The sequence below is a fragment of the Parasteatoda tepidariorum genome, chromosome 2 (genome assembly GCF_982258835.1).
Source record: "Parasteatoda tepidariorum strain Cologne lab strain chromosome 2, Ptep-v5.0, whole genome shotgun sequence".
NCBI lineage: Eukaryota > Metazoa > Arthropoda > Arachnida > Araneae > Theridiidae > Parasteatoda > Parasteatoda tepidariorum.
In genome coordinates this window covers 6195210-6221196 of record NC_141756.1, presented here as the reverse complement: position 1 = coordinate 6221196, position 25987 = coordinate 6195210, and the positions used below count along the sequence as shown (strand labels likewise).

The 25987-nt window shown below is 27.7% G+C and overlaps 1 protein-coding gene across 3 annotated transcripts in view; it reads right to left on the bottom strand.

The window, feature by feature from the left end:
- Positions 1–7218: 7218 nt before the first annotated feature.
- LOC107442214 (ELMO domain-containing protein 3) overlaps positions 7219–25987 on the bottom strand; it is a 31168-nt gene continuing 12399 nt past the window's right edge. For 2 of the 3 annotated variants that reach the window (XM_043056061.3, XM_016055711.4), the window contains 5 exons: positions 24286–24408; positions 22919–23049; positions 18889–18965; positions 18674–18801; positions 7219–16621 (listed from right to left, as the gene is read on the bottom strand). In XM_043056061.3, the coding sequence (XP_042911995.1) occupies positions 16479–16621; positions 18674–18801; positions 18889–18965; positions 22919–23049; positions 24286–24408 (602 nt within the window). In that variant the 3' untranslated portion in view covers positions 7219–16478. The remainder of the gene's footprint in view (positions 16622–18673; positions 18802–18888; positions 18966–22918; positions 23050–24285; positions 24409–25987) is intronic. The other variant, XM_043056062.3, reaches the window with a different exon arrangement.

Genomic DNA, 25987 nt, shown 5'->3' with positions numbered 1-25987 from the left:
TAGACTGTAATACACCAGTATAATTAATATATCTTTTAATATACCTTTGTAAATTAATGTTACATTTTCTCAAGTTTTATAATGTTTCACATTTTGTATTTTTCTGACTGTGTAGTGTTTTTTCTCTAAGCATATGTGTGTGTGTATAGAATGAAGAAAAAAAAAGCCAGTTTGAAGCACCTTCTCTATATTTAACAGAATTTCTTATTTTTGTGAATGGTGCTATGCCTGTTTTTTCCTATAGCCTATGCCTTCCTGTTTTCACCGAAGCACCTCAATTGGCAGATTGATATTTTATGAACATTGCTTTTGTGCTTGACTTCCCTTTGAAAGTTCCAAAAAGAGTGTTCGGTAAAAACTAAAAGCCAAGGCTATGTGGCTTACTAGGAGTGATGCTATGCGGACCTCTTAGGTGGTAAAATGAGAAAGCTGGTCGGAAGAAGGTGTGTATACAACCCGGTTACGGTTGTAAATAATAATTAAAAACAATGTTTTTTGAGAGAGATAGGGGAGAAAGACATGAAATGTCCTTACATCTCACTGTGTTCCTTTGTAATTTTTGTATTCATACTCATTTTGGAAGATTTACCAAGAGGAAGTCATGAAAGATATTAAAAGATAAAAAAAAAATGATTAGCTGGTTCCTCTTGACATATTTTGTTTGATGTTTGTAAAAAGTTGGAGTTAGTTTTTAATTTTAATAACTTATTTATAACTGCCATATCTATAGTTTTTTAATACTAAAAGGATTTTTACCAGTATTATTTTTTGTAGGAAAAAAAACGAATTTCCGGGGAAACGTTTTCGAAATGTTTTTTCCCAGATCTTCAAGAAAAAAAAATGCTGTTTTTAAGTGTTTAAAAAATTATTTATCTGCATCCCTTTGATGCTGTTCTTTTTTCAGAAATGTTTTATGTTGTTTAATGGCTTAGGACTATAGTTTTCTGTAGAATATTCGGTGTTGACAAAAGTGGTTCAAACTAAAAAACTGTGACGGTCGTAACTAAGGCAATAAAAAATATTTTTTATTCCCGTCTGTGGAAAACCCACCGAGATGGTTGCTTTGATATTAGCTGTGATAATTTTCTAATTTTTATTTGTGATGCAAATATCGATAATTTTTTTTTCCTACATCACCTAGTCCTTCATGTAATAAGTTACATAATCTCGTTAAGAAAAATTAAGTTATTAATGAGTTATCTCACAATGTTTATTTATATATATTTTCTCTAATATACTAGCAAATGGGAATTATCTAACCAACATCTACTAAAAAATTACTGAATTGAGTTTCTTGTGTATAGCACAGTAATACCTTATAAAAATGCATCAGGAATGGATAAGTATGAAGTAAAAATGAAAACACATAAAAAAAGAAGTAGAAATTAAGAATAACTAAAAAGTTTCACTAGACTAAACATTTTTACTGGTCTAAGTGATTTAAAAGATACTTAAACTAAATAAACTTATTAAATAATGTAATAGAAGCTTTATGTAACTTGAAATTTACTTAATACGGTTTAGTAATTGGGTTAAATGCTACACATTTAACATAATTAGTTCATTATGTTAAATATTTAGAGTAAAAAGAAAGTTTATGTGAAATTAGATGATCATAGAAAATGCGTAATTTTCATAATTATGATTAAGCATATAATTTCAAGGCACAAAAAAGGGTGCCATATCTTTACACCCGATTATCAGTGATTGTTTCCTAGTCCTGGTCCATTAATCCATTGTCGATTTTGAGTCCTGTATATAAATAGCACTTAATGGGTTGTTGCTATTATATGTAAGCCACATAATTAAGCTATCTAATTTTTTAGGTGTTTTCGCATCTCAAAGCTAATTGGATAATTCTCATTCTTCTTGTATATTTATATCAATATGTTTTTTTCAATATTGCAGCGTTTAAAAAGTTAACAAAATAACACGTAAAGGATGGTGCCAAACAAAGTAAAATAAGTAGAAATATTTAGGAAAGAAACCTGAAATAAACATCGAACCAGTATCTGTGACGAGACTTACTTACCAGAATTGCTTTAAGACTTAAAATATAATTAAATCTAAAATTAATTTCAAAATAAAAAAAAGTCAGCAAAATAGTTTCTTATAACTAAGCATTTACTTTATTATGTTTACAAGTTAAATCTATTCCCTTTATTGTTTTAATAGTTCTGTTAAATAAATTATTCAATTTATTATTTAATTTCAACTTAAAAAATTTAAAAAGTCTGCAAAACTGTTTCCTTTTTTCTATAACTTTTATTTCATTATATTAATGAATTAGAAATTTTTATAATATTGTTAGAAATATTTCGGTTAGATTAAGTATGATTCATTCGATTATCATAAATTAATTTCAAGGTGAGAAAAAAAAAACGAAGAAATTTGGTGTTAAAATAGTTACAATACTATAATATTAACTTTATTTATGAATTATAGATATTCACCCTATAAGTAGATTATGATTCAGTTATGTTTAGTATTATTATAGAATTACTTTTCAGTCTTAGCAAATTACAGTTAAATAGTTTTTTTTAAGGGATTTTAAAATCATTAGTTTTATTTTCATTTTATAAACGTTAAATTTATTTTTTTAATTTTAAATATTTATCCTATTGTTTAAAGCACCTTTATTAAAAATAGTGTCTTCATTTGATACCTTATATATATATATATAATACTCAAGATATAGAACTATATTTACGAGTTATTTCATCCTCTAGTTAATAGAAATAGTAATTTCACTGTTACTCATTACATATCCTCATCAACTTTATTTTATTAATTTTTTTGTTATAAACTATTTTTATTTTGATTTGTTGAGTTTAAACTGTTATAAATACATTAAACGATTTTAAGATATTTATTTTTTAATGTTGTCTATTATATTTCTAGTCTCCTTACTTAATATTTAAGTGGTAACTTTTTGAGCTGGTGTATTGATACATGTATCACGTATACTGTTTTTTATTTATTTATATGAATGAATTATTTATTAGATGACTTACAACGACCACAGTCACTCTTTAAAAATGGTAAACTTAAGTAAGATAGCTGCATTAGTTTTTGTATGAAAAAGAGGATAATATTTGAGTGTACTATATAGGATAGATTTCGGCTTGGGTCTATTCATAGAAGAAATTACATATTAATGAGTACAAAACATGTTTTATATGCATTGCTTCTTGTTCAATTCATATTTATGCTCACAGAAGATAATCATAAAATTTTGAAACGTCCAAAAATGGAAGGAAAAAAAAAATTGCGTTAGTAATAGTGTAATTTCTTAAATAAAATTGAAAATTGTGTTGATTAAGAAAACATTTTTAAAGTTTTCTTTTGTAAAAGCACATTGTCAATCATTTATTTAAATTACTGTTGTGATAGTTAAAATAGTTATTAGTTTTCATATGTAAATATCAGTGTACAAGTTCAAAAAAAAAATTAATTTATTTTGAGTGATTTATATATTTTTTGTAAAAGTATTAACGAAACACAACACAAACCGACACTTTTTAAGATTGGAAAAAGAATAGCATTAATTTTGTATGACTATTTTTTTATTTTTTTTCAGAGAATTTTTAATTATTTTTTAGACAAGTTTAATGTATACAAAAGTGTCTTTATTGATAAAATTGAAGAAAATATTGCCTTTGTTACGACTAGATCCCTTAACCAATCACAATTGTCTTTAGACTGTGGGAAAGTTAGTTTTTGAGTAAATTTATGTTGTTGTGCAATTGTAAAACCACATTTGTTGCTGTTTTTTTTATTTTTTATCAAGACCTGAATAAATAATATTTTTTTGTTCCTTTTTAAAATGTATAGTACAGTTTTTGTATTATTTATTTCAAATTTTGGTACATAATGTGTTTTGCCTATTTGAAGGCTTATTAGTTTGAAGATTTTTCATATTTATATTATTAATATTTAAATATCACTCGACTATATGTCTTTTCATCATCTTTGTGTATCAGGTTATTTCTGGTAGTTCTAATAAAAGCACAGCAAAATCTCCAACAATCTTTTCTTCTTTTTGAGAAATAACATTTAACTACTAATTATTTAGAGAGCTAGATCATATTTTGGATTTTATAAATCAAAATACTTGACACTTGAACATTATTTTCTTTTTTATATGTATTAAAATTTTGACATTCAAATCTTGTTTTGTTTATTTTGTACTTTTTTTTCCAAGTAAATGGAACAACAAAAATTCTTTCGACAATATAATTTAAAGACCTTAAGTTTTAACTAATATTTCATTTCTGGCTACAAAAAATACTAATTATAAAAAACAAATGAAGATAAAATCGTTGTTGTGAAACAATTGTTAGTTACATTCTTGATTATTGATGAAGAAATAATAATAAAATAAAGGGTAAAGAAATAATAATAAAAAGGCCCTTAGCATTATGATGGATATCACGAAATATTCATAATAAACAAATGTATATTTGTAACCTGAAATTCTGACTTACAAATGAAAGTTTTTTCATCCTTAATTAAAAATTTTGCACCTCAAATTTTTTCTTCTCGGCTATTGTTTCTCAATAATTCATTCAAAAATTATTCCTCCGTTTTAAAATTTTTTGGATATTATTTATACATATAATTTAAAAAAAAAAAAATCTTGAAAATATTTGTGTTTAAATATTTACAAAAAAAACTTTTTTTCTCCATCATATTCTCATAAATTGGTACAGGGCGAAAGTAGGAAATTTTGCTAACGGCCAGTGGTCAGCTGTACGTTTATTAATAATGGTCACTTTTAAAACATGCAGCCGTTTTTTCAAATATTGAAAAATGTGATCATTCACAGTTCTAATATCTATACGATATCTTTTTTTCCTTGAATGCATTGTGATAGTGTTGATAATTGCAACAGTATAGCAGTCAAATGAAAAAAAGTTGTATGATTTGAACCTGTTGAGGGGTAGGGAGCATTGAATTTTTTTCTTCCTTTGTAATTGAGTCCCGCAGATCTAAAACATGGTTCCCAGCAGATCACCGAAATCAAGCATCACTGGCTGCGGTCAGTGTGTGGGTCGATAACCACTTGGATCAGTCTGCGTAGGTACTGAGGGTGTGCGGTATGGGTCCTCGTTTAGCTGTTCTACCGTAAAGTGCTCGACTTCACGTGCAGGTCGTCGGGCTACCGAAGCGGGAGAGTCATCCCCTCTGCGGATGATCAAAATTGTGATGGCATGTCTTCGGATCATCCTCAGGGATGTTTCCCAGGCCGTCGCCAATAGCCCATTGTGCAGCTCTAGTGCGACGTAAATGAACAAATTAATCAATCAAATCCTTTGTAATTGTATTTTATTTTTTATACTAATTAGTTATATTTATTATGAGAAGTATAGAAATTATTAATTTAATATAAAGCGCAAAATAAAAACGAGACAAGAGGATGTTCAACCATGACTGATTCAACATGCACCTTGCTGCGTATACACGCCTGTTGTTTTGTCGGTGACCAAGATCGAACTCATAACCCTCGCTCTCCACCCAACGATGTGAGCGACACTTTAAACGACTGCTCCCAGTTATGAAGCATTGTAGATTTAACAACACAAAAACAAAGTATTACGGACGAATACAACATTGTACGGTGCGCATAGAAAAAAAAACGGACTCTCCTGAATAACTTTTAATCTAATGATCGGATCTTCACGTTGTAGGACTCTTCTTAATGGTTCGAGGGGATGACCTCAAATATGCTAATTAATTAGTGCCGACTATTGTTACGAAATCAAACACAAAAACGTACTTTCTCTGAATAAACATACTTTTTTTTCCAACGGATTCGGATTTTTGACCTCCAAAATGTAAAGGGTAGCCGCAATCTGGGAGATATGATCCCAATAGTTTGGTCCCATTAATGTTAATTTTATTTTTAGCGTATTTCGCTGTACATCGAGAACTTTTTATATGAATGGAAAAATTTTTGCACACAAATATAAAATTCGTTTCTCCAAAGATAATTCCAGGCTAGAAACAAATTTTTGTAAATATTTATTGTTTTATTTTATAATCGGGGAAAAAATTGAATTGGGAGGTATAAAATTTTTTGCATCGTATCAAATTTTGTAAATATACATATCAAAATTTGATCGAATAGTTCTTGAGAAATCTAATTTTAAAAAAGTCATACATTTAAAGTTTGATTTCTCAGGAACTATTCAACCGTTTTCGGTCGAATTTTGCCATTTAAAATTACGTGCTTTAAAACGATGCAAAAAATTTTTAAACCTTACAATTCAATTTTTTTTATTATTAAATAAAATAATAAATATTAACGATTATTTATTATTTACATGGAATTATCTTTTGACTAACGAATTTCATAATAGTGAGCAAAAATATTTTAATTCGCTTAAAAAGTTCCCAAGATATAGCGAAATACGCATTGAATTAAATTAACATTAAGGGGTCCAAACTATTGGAACCATATTTCCCAGATTGCGGGTATCCCCTATATTTTGGGGCAACAGAAATACAAATACGTTGAAAAAGAGATATATTTATTCAGAGAAAGTATGTTTTTGTGTCTGATTTCGTAACTTAAATTGTCGTTTGCGCTTATTTAAGGTCCTAAAGATTAAGATTGAGTCCTAGAACGTGAAGATCAAAAGTTATTAAAGGTCCGTTTATTTATTTATTTTTTTTGCACACCAAACAACAACACGAAAACAACATAAATTCACGAGATTCGATAAATAAATTTTAGTTTAATTGAAAACTATTTCTGAAAGATAGATTATATTTTTATAAGTTTAATAAATGATGTAATTTTTTAAATTTTTATGTCAATGCTTATAAAAATTATTTATTTAAGTTGTACATAAATTTTTTGAAGAACAAACTAGTTTTAGCAACTCACAGAAAACAATGTATTATGCGCAAATAAAAATTGTTTATACATACAGATGTTTTGATACATAATATCTCAACATATATTCAAATGATTAGATGTTGAGTGTGTTTAATGTTGAAACATCTGTAAATCTTATAACAACTGTGTTTGTACTTAATACATTAACTTTTCGTAAACAGAATTGTAAAAAGATATAGAATATAATTGTAGACATCGATAATGTTGTTTTTTTAAATACTCGGTTGAAGAAATTATTTTAAATGTTCATGAGAAAAACTATGTTTTTGATATGTGGTAAAAATGAACAAATCAGTAAAAACAGGGTACTTCCGCAAGCCTTGCAACTAAAAGATTTTATTTTAACAAAAAACAATAATTTTAGAAGTAGCAAATGCAAAAAAAGTAAAAAAAAATATTGAGCAATTAAAATACATAGTATAACATTAGTTAAAAATAAATATTTTACTCTGAAATAAAATGTAAATAAAACACATACTTAAAAATATTTCTATACTACAACAGTGATTAAAATACCAATCCTATTTTATAAAACATGTTTCAAATTGTGCAAATCAGCTGTTTAAATTTACAGCCACAACCAAAATATTTGAAAAATCATTCTAGAGGCACAACATATTGGAATTCAATTGCAGTCACTTAACATGGTTTTTCGAAAATTCGTCGCCAAAGAAAATAAAAAAGCCACAATTTAAATGCCTTACACTCGAAGCAAGGCAATGATTTTAAACTATATCAATCAGCTTGCCGTAAAGAATTATCTGAGCTTTAGAATGAACAAATAACATAAATATTTTATAAGTCATTAAATTTTTTTAAACATCGCCAATTTGGCGACATTTAGATGATTGCCTTATTATCAGATTTTGCAAATTTTTATGCGTCCAGATAACGCAGCATTGGAGTAAGTTTCGAAATGTTAAAAAATTAGACCACAAATATTTTTCATTTTCACAAAACTGTGACTTTTGCCCATTTTCAGAATAAGTAAGGACAGCGCTGGCTTTAGATAGGCCAAACTTGACCTAACAGTCATGACCAATCAGTCAGTAGTTATGAAAACAGCATATTATTTGCAAAGGAACATGTGACGAAGGAGTATATGAAAACTCTTCATAATAAAAAAGCGTCAATTTAAATGACTCACAGAGGAAATTTTACTATTATTTTAAATTATTTATATAATTTTGCCACAAAGAATTATCAAATCAGACAAGTAACTTCAATATTTTAAAAGTTATTAAACTTTTTTAAAAATCACCAATTCGGCAATATTTTTCTACCCTAATAAAAATCAACAATTCTCACATTTTGCAAATTTTTATGAGCCCAGATAATACAGAAGAGTAATTTTTCAAATTAAAAATTTAGATCACTAATGCTTTTCATTTTCGCTAAACTGTGGCTTTTCTTCGAATTGATATTTTGCAGTTAACAATAGGGGGCGCTGGCTACATACAGACCAAACATGCATAACAGTTATTAATAACTGTTGCAAACTCACAGCAGTTATGAAAATAGCAAATTATTCCAAAAGAACATAATTTCATGCGATGACAGAGCCTTCAAAAAACACGATTTAATGTTTAAGGCAAACATTAAATTATCCTACCTCTTGTGAGACCTTTAAATACATATTAATTTGAGACAATACAGGGTAAACATAAAATAATGTGAGGTGTTTAGAACCTTATAACTTGTGATGTAATGGAATAGTTGGTTTATACGCTCTTAAGAGTATACAGTTTCAATTTCCTATGGAAGTTATTCGTAGCTCTTTTGCCTATTAAAATAAAAAGCCACAGTGTAAGTGCCTTGAAAGGAATTGTTTAGATTCAAACGAACTAATATTTAACTTTTTTTTAAAAATTAATATTTTTAATTTCTTAAGAAATCGTTAATTTGGCAACATTTTTCCACCTAAATTAAAATCAATTCATTTTCATTTTTGCACATTTTTGAGTCAAAACAATGCAAAGAGAGAGTATTTAGTCAAATGTTAAAAAATTAGACCAAAAATGCTTTTTATTTTCACTAAACTATTGCTTCTTTTTTTTTTTTTTTCAATTGACGTTTTGAATTATTTTCCTAATTAGTAAAGTGGTCAATGTTTAAAAATAAATAAAACGTAACAGTCATTAATAATAGTTAGAAACTCACAATTACGAAAATAGCATAGGAGTTTTAAAAAATAATATGCGTGCTATAAAAATAGCATAGGTGCCATAAAAATAGCATAGAATAAAAAGCATAAAAATAGTATTGGAACTTTAATTTTACAGTGAGTAATAAATAAGTTATTTGTTAGCTGAAACAAAAAGTCACTTTTTATTAATAATATGCAGCATTTACCATTATTTACAAATGTTGCTTCATATGCTCCTGCCACCTTAATGTTTTTATAAATACATTTAATGTTTAAAGACCCTAAGTTACTAAATTAGAAAAATAAAAATATTGAAACCATATACTCTGCAAAGCACATACTACAAAAAATTTTTTTTAATAAATTAATATGAATTATTTGAAAAAATACATTAAAACAAACTGTCTGCAGTTGCTTTATCAAGAATATGAGTGAAAATATATTTCTAATTTTTTAAGCTGCTCAATTAAGGCTCTTTCAAAATCTTTTTTATTTTGAGTAGCTATGACTAAAAAAGAGAAAATTATAATTCAACATTACATAATATATTGTTACAAAAAATTACCAGTAAGTAGCTATAAACATAAAATGAAATTATATATATATATTTATAATTTTTCTACTACACAAAACACAGATAATACTTTAAAAATAATTTTCGAATGAAAATACAACTAAAAAAATATCATTATTACATAAAAATAGACAGACAACAAATTTTTTTCAACATTCATCAGCTAAGCAAAATATAGTTCTACAATAAAACAATATATTCTAAATAATTTGCACATAGATATACATTAAAATTGTGCATAGATAATATCAGCTATAACTTTAAATAGTGTTGTTCTTCTTTTTGTAATTCAACTAGTATATAAACAAATTTCATTAATAATAACTTTAACTGTGAAGATAATATTTCTGGAAGGCACTTATTATAATTAGAAAAAAAGTGAAATTAAATATTACTTTGTAAAAGACCACAAAAGTAACCATGGACCACCTGCTATAATTTCCATTCCTTAACATTTCACTGGATAATTTTAAAATTAATAACACAGTTATATAGGCTATAATCAAAGCTTTCAGAAATAATGCAATTTAATAAATGTCAAAATTTTTGCATCCTGCCAAAAATAAATGACGTGTTATTCATTATCTCATGATAAAAAATATTTATTTTACATATACATTTATTAGCATGGCACCAGCAACAAAGAAATCTTTACATTTTAGTTGTGCTCACATTGGATTCTTTTCTAACACGTTTAAAAACATTTTATTTAAAAAAATTTCTAGATCATATTTTTGAGCAAAATTTTTAAAAAAACATTTTAACAAAAGGTGTAGGTAAGAGACATTTTTACATTATAGGTAATTTAAAAAAGTGTTTTAATTAATGTCAAAATAAGTTCTCAATCCATTAAAATGAAACTTCACACATAATGTATCTTGTACTAGTATACAAACCTGAATAAATGCGCACAAAATTAGAGGTTTCTAGTATTATAAATAAAAATATTGATTTTTAAATCAAATGCCCTTTATATACATAGAATCGCTTCCAATCATGCTTCAGATTAAAAATTCATTATTTTTTAATTACGGAAAGTCAAAACTTTAATTTGTATGATAATCAATCTATCAAGTTATTATTTAATTTCTGCTACACCAGCAAAAAAGTACATTTTTGAAAATGTATTGATCTTGTCTATTTTTTTTTATCAGCACTGCATAAAGCTTTATTATTTTTTAAATCATTTTTATAAGTTTTCTCTTTTCTTCCACGAAATAGAGAGGAGAAAAATTTGTTCTCAATTTCATTTACTTTTGAAGCAAGAGTACAAATTCTGTTTTTCTATAGCACTTGAATATGGCAATACTGCATAAACTTATTCAATTTTTAACTTTGCACCTGTTTTGGCCAAGAACTAGCTCTGTTTTATAAATTTGTCCGATTATTATTTTTTTCTTTTTTGTTACCGGATCGGCTTTGATATTCACTGATCCAGATAATCGGTGCTTTACAGTACCCAGATTAAAAAACTTTGATTATAGACCAAAATTTGCTAACTACTTAAAACATAAAATTTTAAATAAACAATGTAAAATTTTTCCAGCATTAAATAAACCCAATTTATACTACTTATTTCACATACTATACTAATATATTTTGAAATAACATTTAACATAATTGAATATTAATTTTAGTGCAGATTAATAAGTTACTGTTATATACTCAAATCTATTATTGAATACATCTACCCTCTAAAATGAAATGCATATTATGGCACTTGTGTATTGCACATACAGATTTATAAAACAGTGATATCGTAATGAATATGTAAAAATATTTCATTAAGAAAAAAATATATAATGCAACTATTTAGCTAAAAAAATATTCAAAAAGTTAATTGTCTTAGAATAGAAATTTTAGAAAAAAATCTATGCAAATTAAGAACTTCTTAATACAATAAAAAATAACAGGGTTTGAAAACTTTTACACGTCCTACCAAGCATATTAATCTACAAAATATGACCCAGAAAATTTTTTTACAAGTCCAAACATTTTTTTTCAAGTGCACAGAAGTGTATTATTTATTAATCTGCCAAAATAATAATATTTCGAACATTTTATCTACACCATTTTTATTTTAATTGTAAAACAGAATTAAGTATTGTTAAAAAAAAAAAAGTATTAAGATCGAATAAGCAATGGGGAAATTGCTTTGCATTGCTCATTGATTATTTTATACAAATAATCACTGATGGTCTAAATGCAGAGCATTATTATTTTAAGAAGTATTCAATATTTATCAGTAGGTGCATTTCTTCTCGTATCTTATAAATTCTTGTTTATGTAATTAAATTTAGTAACATTTAAGTTTTAAAAAATACTATCAATTTTCGTTTCGCTTTGATACTATAGGCTGATTTTGTCAAATTTGAAGAGGTGATGCGTTGGTTTTTATATATAAATATTTATATGCCCAAACAAGTATGTAAGGATAAAAATTGCATAAATGTTTGGAATTTTTACATGACATGGGTATTAGAATTTTCAAGTTCTGTAAAACTAAGAAAAGAAAATTGTTCTTTTTAGACTTTAGTAAGATCTGTAAATCTTGTTAAAATATTATTTACATTTATTGCTAAGTATATGTGTACAGTGTGCAAAATAAAAATCAAACCATCCAGAATAATTTTTGATCTGATGATCTGATCTTCATGTTCTAAGATTCATGCTTAATGGTTCGAGGGGCTGACTTCAAATTCATCAATAATGCTAATTAATTAGCGCAAACGATATTTTAAGTTGCAAAATCAGACACAAAAATCTCTGAATAAACACACTTTTTTTTAAACAGATTTGGATTTTCGACCCCAAAAATATAAGGGGTAGCCGTAATCTTGGAAATATCACTATAGGTCAGTGAATTTGAGTGAAATTGGTTGAATAGTTCTTGAGAAATCAAATTTTAAAAATACGAATTTTTTTTTAATTCAATTTCTCAGGAACTATTGAACTGACTTTACTCAAATTTTGTCTTGAAAAATTATGTTCCTTAAAATGATGTGAAAAATTGAATAATTACAATTCAAAAATATTTGAGACTATTATTAAATAAAATAATAAAAATTAATAAATATTTGCCAAAAGTTGTTTTTTTCACAAGGTATTATCCTTAGATAAACAAATTTTATAATTGTGCGCAAAATCTTTTTCATTCACTTAAAAAAATCTCTAGATATGGCAAACTATGCAAAAAGCCAAATAAACATTAAGGGGTCCAAACTTCAAACCACTCTCCTGATCAAACTATTGGGACTATATTTCCCAGATTGCCCCTACCCTTATATATTTGGGTTCAGAAATTTAAATCTGTCCAAAAAAAGGTATGTTTATTCAGAGAAAGTGCATTTTTGTGTCTCATTTTGTAACTTAAAATATCATCTGCACTTAAAATATCATAGCATATTTGATATCACCCCCTTAGACCATTAAAATTGAGTCCTAGAACGTGAAGATCCGATCATTAGTTCAAAAATTATTCAGGGAGGTCCGTTTTTTATTTTGTACACTGTACATAGCTAATATTAAATAGATTTTAAAAACTGTATGAAACTGAAATATGATCAATAATCACATTGCTATGCTATAGGAATGACATTAAGTAGACATGTAATGTAGGAAAACTTGTTTTTTTTAACAGAATATCACTTAATATTATACAATAAAAATCAATCCACATTGTGTAATGATCTATCTAATATATCTATAATTAAGAATATATACAGCACATTAAACAAAGCAAATCTTTGTACAGATATTTGACTTAGTAGCTCAACAATTATTTATTATCACATGTATGGCTTGCTAAGTAATTTAAAGTACTATAATATTGCTTTTCGGAAAGTACACTGTACATGCAAGGCCAAGAATAGTGATAAATCTAATAGGGGTGAATTTTATTTATAAAATGAGTGATTCATCAACGTGGATAATTACATTTAAAACTATTAAGAAATGATTCATTATAAATGAATAGTAGTCTATAAAAATGCACCATTCCAGAATTTGTTCTATTTTTGAGGACTGTATTTTGAGAAATAAGAAGAAATGCTTAAGGTTTTTTTTTAAAGAACTACCTGAGCATTAAATATTTAAATAATATTTAAAAATCAATCAAAAATTATGTAAACTTGCCACATTTCTGTTCTTGTGTGTAGAATAGAAAAACTGAAACTAGAAAGTAATTATTTAATTTTCAAACTTAATTTCAAAATTAATTTACTTTAAGAATACAATTGAAAAAATACAATATTTAATGCATGAATAATATAATAATATTTATGATTATGATAATATTAAACATTTCCATTTCAACTGACTAGTAATGTAATGTTTGTATTTATTTACATTCATATAAAATAAAATTTACACGTAACGATAAAAAAATTTGTACAAAATAAACATATTTATATTCTGATTAAAAACAAATGTCTTGTTTAAATTTAAAAAATTTTAAGAGTTAAAAATGACATAAAGGAACTAAATAAAGGTATTGGAAGCAAATTTTTTTTACAAGGATTAAAAGATCAGCTTAATTAAAATACACAATTATAATTTTAAAAATAAACTTTAAAGATATTATTTAAATTTTAGAGATATTACTCAGTTTTTCATTACCATAATATTAGATAAACATTAGTACAGAAATGATTAGTACATAAAATTCAGTATCACCGATTGTTGTAAATTTAGTACAACATTGATTATAAAAAGGTTCTTTATTTTAATATTTTATGCATGAAACATAAGTACATAAGTGCACTTTGTATTTTATAATAAAATTTAATTCTTAAAAAAAAATAACTTTCTGTGTTACAATTCAGAAAATGGAATGGGCATTTCAGTATCCTCTCTAGGGTTTCAAATACTTAGACCAATGGTTCCCAATTTTTTGCAACTATAAAAATCTAAAAGAGCGACAGAGCCCCTATTTTATAAATGAAGTTTTTTAGCAGTTGTGACAATTATTTTGAATGTATTTTAATGTAAAAAAAATTTTTTTTTTTTTTTTTTGCTTCATCAATAATAGCTTTAAAATTAGGTTTTATGTTAGGCAGTTAAATTCGTAAGTATATCTAATCTATTTAGAATTAGTTTTTGTTGCATGCATAACCTGAAATTGGATAAATAAGCGGATATTAGAATCTGGTGCATATAAATACGTGTTATAAACATTGAAAACGATTATCAGATAAACATATACAGTAGAGCGCCGATTATCCGAACCCTTATTATCCGAATGTCCAATTATCCGAACTGTGTCTGAATTCGTTTTTTTTTAAGTTTAGAATACTTTTTAACCTATCGACAATTTTTCTAAATTGAGAAGAATTAATAATACCCCCTACATCTGAAGATCATATTTAATTTACAACCTTTTTAGCAAATTTCTTATAGTAGCCATATATGTATTGTGATACAGCTAAACCTACATACCCCTTTAGCCCTTTACAACAGAAAATTATCTTCGAAGAATGCAAGCTTCATTTTGATAGTCTACAATGGTTGGAATGCAGAAGGAGTTTATGAATTGATAAGTTCTGGAGTTCTATAATTGGGGAACGGGTAGTTGTAACTTATGTTTAATAATTAGTGATTACAGTGCTTGGAATCTTAAATCTTGGAATAAAATTTTTAACAGAAAAACAAACGAAACTGAAGTTTCTGAACCAGTAGATCTTTCGGATGAAAATGATGAAATTGTTGCTGAAATTTTGAATGAAAATCGGAACTCTACAGACGAAGCGAAAGTTTCAAGTTCAAGATAGTGTACCTTCTCATATAGAAGCATGCAATCCATTAGATTTCGCAATGAATTGGCTAGAACGTCAAAATGATGTTGATCCAGTTCAGTTGATTTATTTAAAAAGAATAAGGGATAAATGGCTGATAAAAAAAAACGATAAGGGATAAATGGCTGCTAAAAAAACGCGTCTTCTTTGAAACGAGATCTTTGCTGGATTTCTTTTGCAATGGAAAATAATGAAAAATGTTTTAAAATCAGTAATTGACAAAAAAAATTATAAAAAACTGAAATATGATAAAAATAATTCAAAATGAAAAAAAAAGTTTAAAAAAAATTTAATTTAAAATATTTAAAAATTGAAAAAGGAAAAAAATTTTAAACACGCCAGAGCTATTTTAGATAGTATTGCCAGTCCTAAGCCTACAAAAGGTGTGAAGGGAAGTTAATGCATAAATAATAATCATTTACCCTAGATTTTAAGCAACTTTCCAATTATCCGAACTTTTCATTATCCGAACCATGTTCGGTCCCGAGCAGTTCGGATAATCGGCGATCTACTGTATATCTTTTTTGATAAATTTGTTTAATTTATTATCAATTGAAAAATTCAGCGAAAAATAATAATGCGATTTTTCATACAAGCATATTCTTTTTCATAATTTATTCAATATATGAATATTAGAATATATCTATATTTTTTTAAATTTTGCTATTTATATATTTACTAAATTTTAGTTTAATTCTCATTAATGTAACCAAAATATTAAATAAATAATGGATAATTGCATAAATATGATTACAGATTTCAGAAATTATAATCAATTAAAAAAAAAACTTTGGGAATCATGTAACCCTTACGCAAAACATCTTTTGGAGACCACTGATTTAGAACATTCTTTTCACATTTTGCATTAAAATTACAAAGATACAAACTTTAAATATATATATATATATATATTAATTTACATAATAATAGATAATTTTAAAATTATTAACAATCATGACTATAAAATGACATAACTCATAAAAAAGATATTAAAATATTAATGTAAAAAACATTTGTTAGATGATCAGACAAAAGGATTGTGCAAGTGAATATTTTTATAGGCTATACTGTGGCTATATTGTCTCCAGCTCCTGCAAATCCATGAGCAACATTAGACGTCTTATCAGGAACTTGGTTCACTTTTAAATAGTTGGATAGTTCTTTCAATATCACAGAAGAATGTTTCTTAGCAATCTCAGTTAAATCTAATAAAATAAAGAAGTTTTTAAAAATTAATAGCTACATTACACAACATGTTAGTTATTCCGTCATCAGTCATTCTACTAGATTTTAGAAAGCTATGGTTCTTCCAAATTTCTGGGTCCCTCTTTACTATAAGCAAGTTCCTATTTAAAATATGAATTTTCTACTTTATCAAACTATTAATAAGCATATTTATAACTATTATGTCTACTGATAGACAAAACAAAGAATTTCAAAAGTAATATTTGAACTATAAATGTGAAAGAAAACTAAACTTAATTAATCTAGCACTTGAAAGACTTAAAAGAAACAATGTAATTTGATACTTAGATATTAATCTTATTTCTCCCTCAGCTATTAATAAAGAAAAGAAAAAGATTTTTTGGTATAGTTACTTAATGTTTGGTTATAATTTAGCCTGTGTAAATTTGCTGACGTGCTTCTCTTTTTTTTTTCTGCGGGAAAATTACTCATCTCAGGGGAAGCTTCATAACTTATTTGTCGCGTTCCCTTTACAATGTTAACGTATTTAACACAAGCGGAATCATGAATTACCAACTATTAATATATTATAGGCTTGAGTTTTAAAAAACAAAAGATGTTAAAATTAGTTTTTACCTATTTCTTTTATGCGTAAATTTGAAAACAAAGACTAATGAATGGAATTAAAGAGAAAAAAATTTATACAAATAAACTACATTCACACCTTCCCAACTTTCACCTCAGTTTTGTGAAATTTTTAACATCTTAAGAAAAAAAAATGACACTTCGAATTTCCTATGCAATGTTAGAAAAAAACTCATCTAGGAGAATTTCTTATCTCGATAACTGTGTTAATTGATTTATTTTGTTCATTATTAACTCAAATTTTTTGACATTTCAATTTTTCTTGTCTTTTCCAAAAACCAATAATTTTAATAAAAACTTATTGACTGAACATTATATTTTAGTTAGAATAAATTATATTCTAGCTAGAACAGGTCGCATTGACTATATATAGCTCTATAAATAACAATTTTATCTTCGCACGAGTAGTGTTTAAAATCGGCAGTACAAAGAACCTACAAGGACATGTCTAAGATTAAGAAGTCTAGATTTTGCCTCAATGGGCCTAGTTACAATTAAATATATGTCATATTTAGGCAGAAAAATATTGACTGAATCAGACAAATCAATATAGGGTCAATATGGGCTGAATAATGGCTATAAAATATGAAGTGAATAGGATAATTCTAAAGCCAATTTAAGCAAATTATTTGGAAATAGCACAGCCTTCAAAATTTGCACACCATCACTTTTAAACAAAGCCTTCAGTAAAAGTTTTATGATAAGAAGGATTTGGAGCAATATAATGCTTAGCTACACTTTTGCCAAAGCAAGGTGATATTTTTACATCAAACATGCTTCTTAGTAATATTTGATGGTTTCTTTACAGTTTTCCCCTAGATTTAAGCACAATACACAGAAAAGCAAGGAAGTTGTATTTTTCCCCCCAAAACTGCTCTTTTAAGAAATTTTCCTAAAAAATTTAAAAACTTAGCTTATATTATACATACCTGTATAGCACATGCACCTAAAATATAATAACTTTTTTTTCAATGCCCACCTGGGTTGAAAGTTATCAATTTAGGCATACTTAGGGCAAATTTGTTGGCCACTCTTTCAGGGGCACCATATTGTGTGCCAATGTTACTCCCACAGTAAGGACAGATAGCACAGAGAACGAAAGAACATCCACGCCTTGTCCGGAATTCGAACCCAGAACCATTTTGTTGTAAGGTAAATTCCCTTACCCCTACACAGTCCAGTCGGAATATAAAATGTAATAGCCGGTAAAATATAATAACTAAAAACCTAAAAAAATAAAGAAAAGAAAATTTATTACTATGATGAATGGAGAAATATATGGGCCCCCAAACCAATTCCGTTTTAGTTTCAAGTGAAATTTTGACTTAATGTTGTTTAAAATTGTAAAATGAGATGAAATATTTTGATTTAATTTGTAGAACAGAGGAGTTAGTTAAAAATCATAATGAAAAAAACTATAAAAGCACCTTTAATAACAAATCCCGAATCCATAATAGTTTTCTTTTGTTGATACCATATAACATACAACCTGAGGAAAATTCCTGCATAAAAATCATTGGTTACTTTGAAAACATCCATGCACCTGTTACACTCCCTGAAAATAATCATCACAGAAAAAAAAATATAAATTCCATGAGAATACATAACATCAATCACATTCAATCAGGAGAAACTAACTGACCTATTTAGAACTTCTTCCCGCATTGATTCTACAACTATTCTAGTAATATTAATCCCCATGGCACAAAAAGGAAAGTTCTGAAATAATATATAGAATGTTATTAATTATACAATTTTTTATTCAGTCAATAACACTTTAAGGGACAAAAATCACAAAAAATGATAATTTAAATGACAAACAAACGCACAAAAAAAAACTAGAAACTATTTAGTTATTAGTGCACAAGCATTGCTGGATGAAACCGTTTTATCAGGGCTCGAAAAAACTCAGAAATTTTACCCGTCCCCGAGGACGGCTTGTCCAACAATGTACCCGTCCTCCTTTGAAGCTAACCCGTAGCTTCTAAATGAATAAAAATATAATTTTCTCTTATTTATTACAAACATTTATATAAATTGCACAATGAATTAGTAGTTTCTAGGATTACATTATACAGTAATAAAAGAAATACTAGGTTACTAATAGTAACCTAGTATGTACTTCTTTTATGAAATAATTTAAGCGACAAAGGTCAAGTTATCTGGAATGTCAATTTATTCGAGGGTACTGCGTTCTTTAAATGAATCAAATATGACGTTTGCCAGTTCCACAATTAAGCCAATGGTTTAAATAGGTTTTTGCACAGAAATCTGAAAGGGGTTTTCCATTTAGGTAGATGTTTATAATTGCGTTTAACGCTGCTTGCTTAAGACCAGTACGTAATGTGTTTTTTGTAAGTTCATTGCTGAAAAGCCCCTTTCAACCGCTGCAGTACTCCCAGTCAGAGAAAGCATCAATTCCACCATGCGCAGTATGTTGCTGTATTTTTAGATTAGAGAGTCATTTTAGAAGTGAGGGGCTAGACTCTGGTAAGATAACAAAAATTGAAAATGTATCATGAACATTAACGGGAAAATGGCCGTCCGCACGGACGTCAGATTCGAGAAATTCGCTGTCCGCGGGGAATTTTTGACCGCCGAGGACGGGCTGTTTTTCGAGCCCTGCGTTTCATTAAATCTAGACATTAGACATGCATTCATTACTTACTTTGCAAATCATTTAAAAAAGAATCTATTTAAATTGTGTTTTTGATTCTATAGACTCACCACTCTATAGAATGCCTACTTATTTTATTAAATGCCGAAAAAACTGGCCAGCAATGTGTGAAATAATTGAACACTTTCCACGCTGCCTAGGCTGTCTGGCAAAGTATGAATACATATTTTGGACAAAAATTTCTTCAGATAATGCAGACAGAATAATGAAGACCAATTTCATTATTCCATCAAAATAACTTCAGTAATTTTGAGATATAAATATCTTTTAAATAATATTTTAATCATTACCTTTTTCCATACTTTAATGAGCACCAATTATCATTCTTTGGAAAGTCAAGATACTACTATATACATGTATGTAACAGTTTTATTTTATTTTGCAACCGGTGTCGAATAGCCAACCCATTATTGGGTTCATTTCTATAAATGTTTATCTCCATAGCCCTGTCATTTAGAACCCAACACAGAAGAAGGAAGGAACTCATGGATCAAGTATTGGGACAAACTAGCCTTTAGAGGGGACTTTTTGATTTTAACTAACCCACATTTGCATTACACTGAGGAAAAAAAACCAAGAAAACTTCAGACAGTTAGACTGACGCCAATGGCTTTAATCCACAATTCATCAATAATTTAGAACATTTTATGTCTGCATTGAGTTCGGTGCAAGACAGGAGCAGAATTCGTATCGACCAGCCATTGCTCGAATCCACACCTGGGGCACCTCATCAAGGGACTCTTCATGATTTGACTTCATTACCCTTTACACCTATGAGCCACCGTGGTTCAGTATGTAATACTAGTTTGTCATGCTTCATATTTGTCTAAAAATGATAGAAAATCGATAAATCAAGGAAAAGAAAATCAATAAAATGCATCACATATTCTGTAGAATACTGATGTATCATAAATTGCCAGTAACATTTAGTTTATAAGAAATTACTGTTATCCACAATTTTTATAAAAGCTTTATGAAATTTATATTAATCTAATGGAGAGGAGGTGGAGCGGCTCTGGGAAAAGAGCGCTAATCTCCTAATGAGGTTACCTAGTTTGAATCTCAGTGTTAGCTGGTCGATACGAATGTTACTCCAACATCACCAGCCACAGTGGTGATGTAAAATATCCTCGGTGATAAACAGATCATAGGTTAGAATCTGACAAACCATGGGAGGTTTCCTGATTTTCATCAACATATGATGCAAATGGGAATTAGTTCCATCAAAAAGTCCTCCTTGAAGGCCAGTTTTTCTCAATGCTTGCTTCAAGAGTTTTCTAGTCTTTTGGATTGGACACAAAATTATAAGGCTACAAAGTTGAACATTCATAGCCGCAACCTCAAAATTGGGTCTGCTGTTTAATGTCGGTTAAAAAATAAAATCTGCAGGAGAAATTTTTTTGATCATCCTAAAACTTAATTTTTCAAACAAATAATAAAATATTTTTTCTTAGTTAAATGTTAAATAATTTAAAGTTTAGCCATCTATCAATTTTCAATCCAAAGGCAGAGAGTAAGGCAGCAAATAATATGCTTTGTTTTAATTTATTATACAAACCATATTAAGATAAAAGAACTACATTTAGAGCTGGTGGAATTTTTTAAAATTATTTAAATTTACAAATTTATTGAAATTACACAATTCCAGATTTTTATTTTTAAACATAAAAATTAGAATAAGCATTTAGATTTAAAAAAAGAACTATAACATAATGGTGTCATGCACCTATTATGCTGAATCAACAATTGAAAATAAATTATTAGAAGATCAAAAAATTTATTTTTTAATTATATTAATAAAAATTATGACATCACCTAAAAACAGCTGAGATACTGATTTTTTTAAATTTTTTTTTTAAATGTAAAAACACCATAAACACCTGAATAAATAAATTATGCTTCATCTTTCATGTCCAATTACAGTGTTCCCCTTAAGCGTTTTTAGAAGGGAGACCGACCTTATCTGCCTTTTCATACCTTTAAATGCACCCTCTTTGCCTTTTTTGCAAAAATAAACCACCATCCCTTCAAAACACTGCCTTCTTACTCCAAAAAAATATTCCAATCAAAAAAATAAATAATTCATTATTTAAATAATAATTATACACTGATAAAATCATCTGTGTTTGAAGTTTTAATTCTGCTTATTATTACAAATATTTATTTTGTTAGGATTATTCTCAACTGGTTTAATTTTTATAAAATTCTCTTTTTTTCAGGGGTATATTAATTAATGTTTTAACTAATTTTAAATTCTGAAATTATTTTTTAAATAAATACTTTTTTCTAAAAAAATGCACCTTTAAATGCTCATTTTTTTATAATTTTCAGTTTAAATTATAGAAAAAGTTTCAAATAATTAAGTTTAATAAAAAAAAAATATTAGGTTTATCAATCAAACATTTTTTCTTAGTTTACTTTTTTTGAAAAAAAAATTATGCTCAGAGATTGTCTTTTAGCATGCCTTCAATTATTTTTTACATACTATAAATTTTTATCTTGTTTTATTACTATGTGAGAACTACTTTTTGAAATATCTATATAAAATAATATAAGAGGGTACTTAAAATATATTGTTGAGGATCAAATTCAGTTATTACTTAATATTACGCAATTTGATAAATTTTTAAGGTGTTAAGTGAGTGCCCTTTTCCTTGAGGAGGTAGCACCCTACCCTTTTTTATTCCTAGGGAGAACTCTGCAACTATAAATAATTGCATTATATTCTTAATCCTAATTTCTTATAAAAGATTTTAAAGATTATAAAAAGATTCTAAAAAAGATTATAAAAGATTATAAAAATTAAAAAGAACCTTAATTTTAATAACTTTTAAAACAGTAAAAGAATAAAACATTTCAAAAAAAATCATACATTTTAAAAATATACATTTTCTTTAAAGAATTATATTATTCTTTGACTTCATGCAGTACGTCAGTAAAATTATTTCAATACAGACAATTTATGAATTGTTCAAAGAAGAAAAATCACACATACTTGCTTCTCATTTTTAGCAAGAACAGAAATTGATTTGGCAAGATCAGCAGTGGCTGGATTGAGAGCAAAAGACAGTAAGTGTATGAGACCAAGAAATCCAACACCTCGTAAATCAGTTCCTGGATCTATGCCTACATAACGTAAAATTCGTTAGAAGCGGTAATATGAAAAGAAAATATACAGTTGATAATATTTAATTTACAATGACGACATAAATACATAAAGAGTATTAGGATAGATTTTAAATAGCTCTTATAATGTGGTTATAAATTTGGAGCAGCAAAAAAAAATTAACATGTAAGGCCAAATTTTAAGTATACTAATAGAAGTCAAGGGAGTGTGCTCCAATGGCGCAGTCAATTTTGGAATCACTCACACCCCTGGCATATTTAATTTTATACCCCTCATTGTACAGCCGACCAAATTTTTGGGTTTACGACTACTAATCTTCCATTCCATAGCCTTGTAATTTTGAACCCAATCGAGAAGACAAGGGAACTACTAGATCAAGTATTGGGAGAAATTCGATGGAACTAACCCGCATTTGCGTGACATAGAGAGGAAAACCGCGAGAACCTCCCACGGTTAGCTTGACAGCAAAAGGACTAGAACCCATGATCCGTCTACCACTGAGGATATTTCCGTCAGCACTGTGGTCGTTGCAAGCCGGATGTGGAATTCGTATCGACTGGGATTCGGACCCGGTTCGCCCCATTGGAAGGCGAACGCTCTATCCCCTGAGCCATCGCGGCTCTGGATCAAGTATTTTATTTCATATTTTATAACCGTCGTTGAACAGCCGACCCGATTTTAGGTTTACGACTACTAATGCTCAACTTCGCAGCCTTGTCATTTTGAACCAATCCAGAAGACAAGGAAACTCCTGGATCAGTACCCCTAGACGTATGATTTGTTATGGGAACATGGAGGACTTTGAGACTCGACAGATTTAACGTGCATCAGTCACCATTTACTACACGGGGAGTCATCGGCCGGCGAGGATCGAACCCACGATCTCTTGGACATGGGTCCAGTGCCCTATCAACCAGATGGAACTAACTTTTGGATGGAACTTTTTGATGGAACTCAACATAATATGAATGAAAATTAAAATATTTTATTTCTTAAAATAACATAACAACAATCATAAAAAAATAATAAAATAAAAACAAAATTATTTTTTTCTATTAGGAACTAAGAAATTATATGAATGTTTATCAATTATTTCGAAAAGAAACTTACATTACTTATATAATACTTATTGATAAAAATAATATTTGTTTGTATAAAATTTAGAAATAAAACTTATTTTATTAAGTAAATTTAGTAATAAACTGAACTAATCATATTAATAATCTATAAATTACCTTGGAACCCTACATCTTCCCAATGTTTCCCATAGCGAGGACAATCTTTATTAGAGTTAGTCAATGTTCTGTATAAAGTCTGGAGTACTCTGATATGTATTTCTTCACTGCTATCAAAAGGACCTACATTAAGACACACACTTCTTTTTATTCAATTGTCATATAAAATTAGTAAATAAAACCACTTTACTAAGAATTTTTGTTTTATTTTTTAAAAAAAGCAAGTAAGCAAGATAATATTTTTTAAAGTAAACAGCAAGTTTGTGACACAAGAAGCAAAATCTTCATAAATATAGATTTGTCCGTGATCCTAACACAGTCAGATCAGCTATTATTGTAAAATTTAGGTTTAATCTGACATGTGTATAGCAAAATTAGCATATATAAGGTACATAGAAATGATGCAGAAAAAAAAGTTTAAAATTTAGTGCTTTAATTGAAACTCTTAATATTTATAAATTAATAAAATAATTGAAATTTGAAAAATGGAATAAGTCCCTATACAGTCTATAAACAAGCAACTAGATATTTCAGAAATTAAAAAAATAATTTTTAAAGATTTTTTCTTTTTTAGGCTCTTACATGTTCAAAATTCCAGCTAATCAAAGAACCTAATTTAGAATTTTTGAAAGCCATCACCTTACTTTTGCTTATACATCTGCATATAAGCGACTAAATTTTGTTAAGGACTTGAAACAATCAGTAATTAAGTAACTTTGGAGATTAAAAAAATTTTCTGTATCCTCTATCAGTAATATTTTCAGTTAATTTTTTTAAATCTGAGAGGCAAAATAATATTCATATCTACTGTGTGCTTAAATAATCTACAGTGGTTTTTTTAAAAATCTGAGCAAAATCTGCAGTGCTCGTTGCTATGCTAAATGATTTTTGCTACCAGGTCTGTGACTAGGTTCTACTTGTCATAATAAATAAAAATAGAAATATTTATATGTAATAGTTAAACTGTAAATAAAAAGAGGGAAAGAGAATCATAAATTCTTATTTGTTTACATTATATAATTCATAACCGCTGATTCTATCTTAGTGTCTAACAAATAATTGGCTTTTTAAATATTGCTTTTTTAATTTCTTTAACATTGTAAATTACAATACTGTAATAATATGCAATGACAATAAAACTACTTACAAGAATTACATACTAGCATAAGTTTTAAAATTGCAACAAGCCACTGAATAATATACAATTATTATCTATATATCTACTGAATTTGTATTAAATTCAGTTATACAGTATGATTAATTATAGCTTGCATAAAGCAACAAAAAAAAATTGGATTTAATTTTGGAAGGCCAGGTTATAAAGCCTAGTTGTTTTGGATTGAAGCAAAATACTAAATTACAGTGGGTGATCGGTTAACGAACATAATCCGTTCCAAGACTATGTCCGCTATCCGAATTGTTCGTTAACCGATCATCGATTCACCATAGACTTCTATGTGAAATCGATTAATTCGTTCTGGAGACCCTAAAAATTAAATTTAAAAAAACGTATAATTTCTTATTAAGTTTTTTAAAAAATAATACATACATATAGTCTTGCATATTAATCAGCTAGTCCTTTTCATTTTTTGCTTACGGGGCGTTGAAGAACATGTCCAATGTCGATTGCTTTTCTCTCTCTTTCAGGATTATCCGGAAGTAATTAATAGCATTGTCGTTGTAAAAATCCCCAACCCTACTG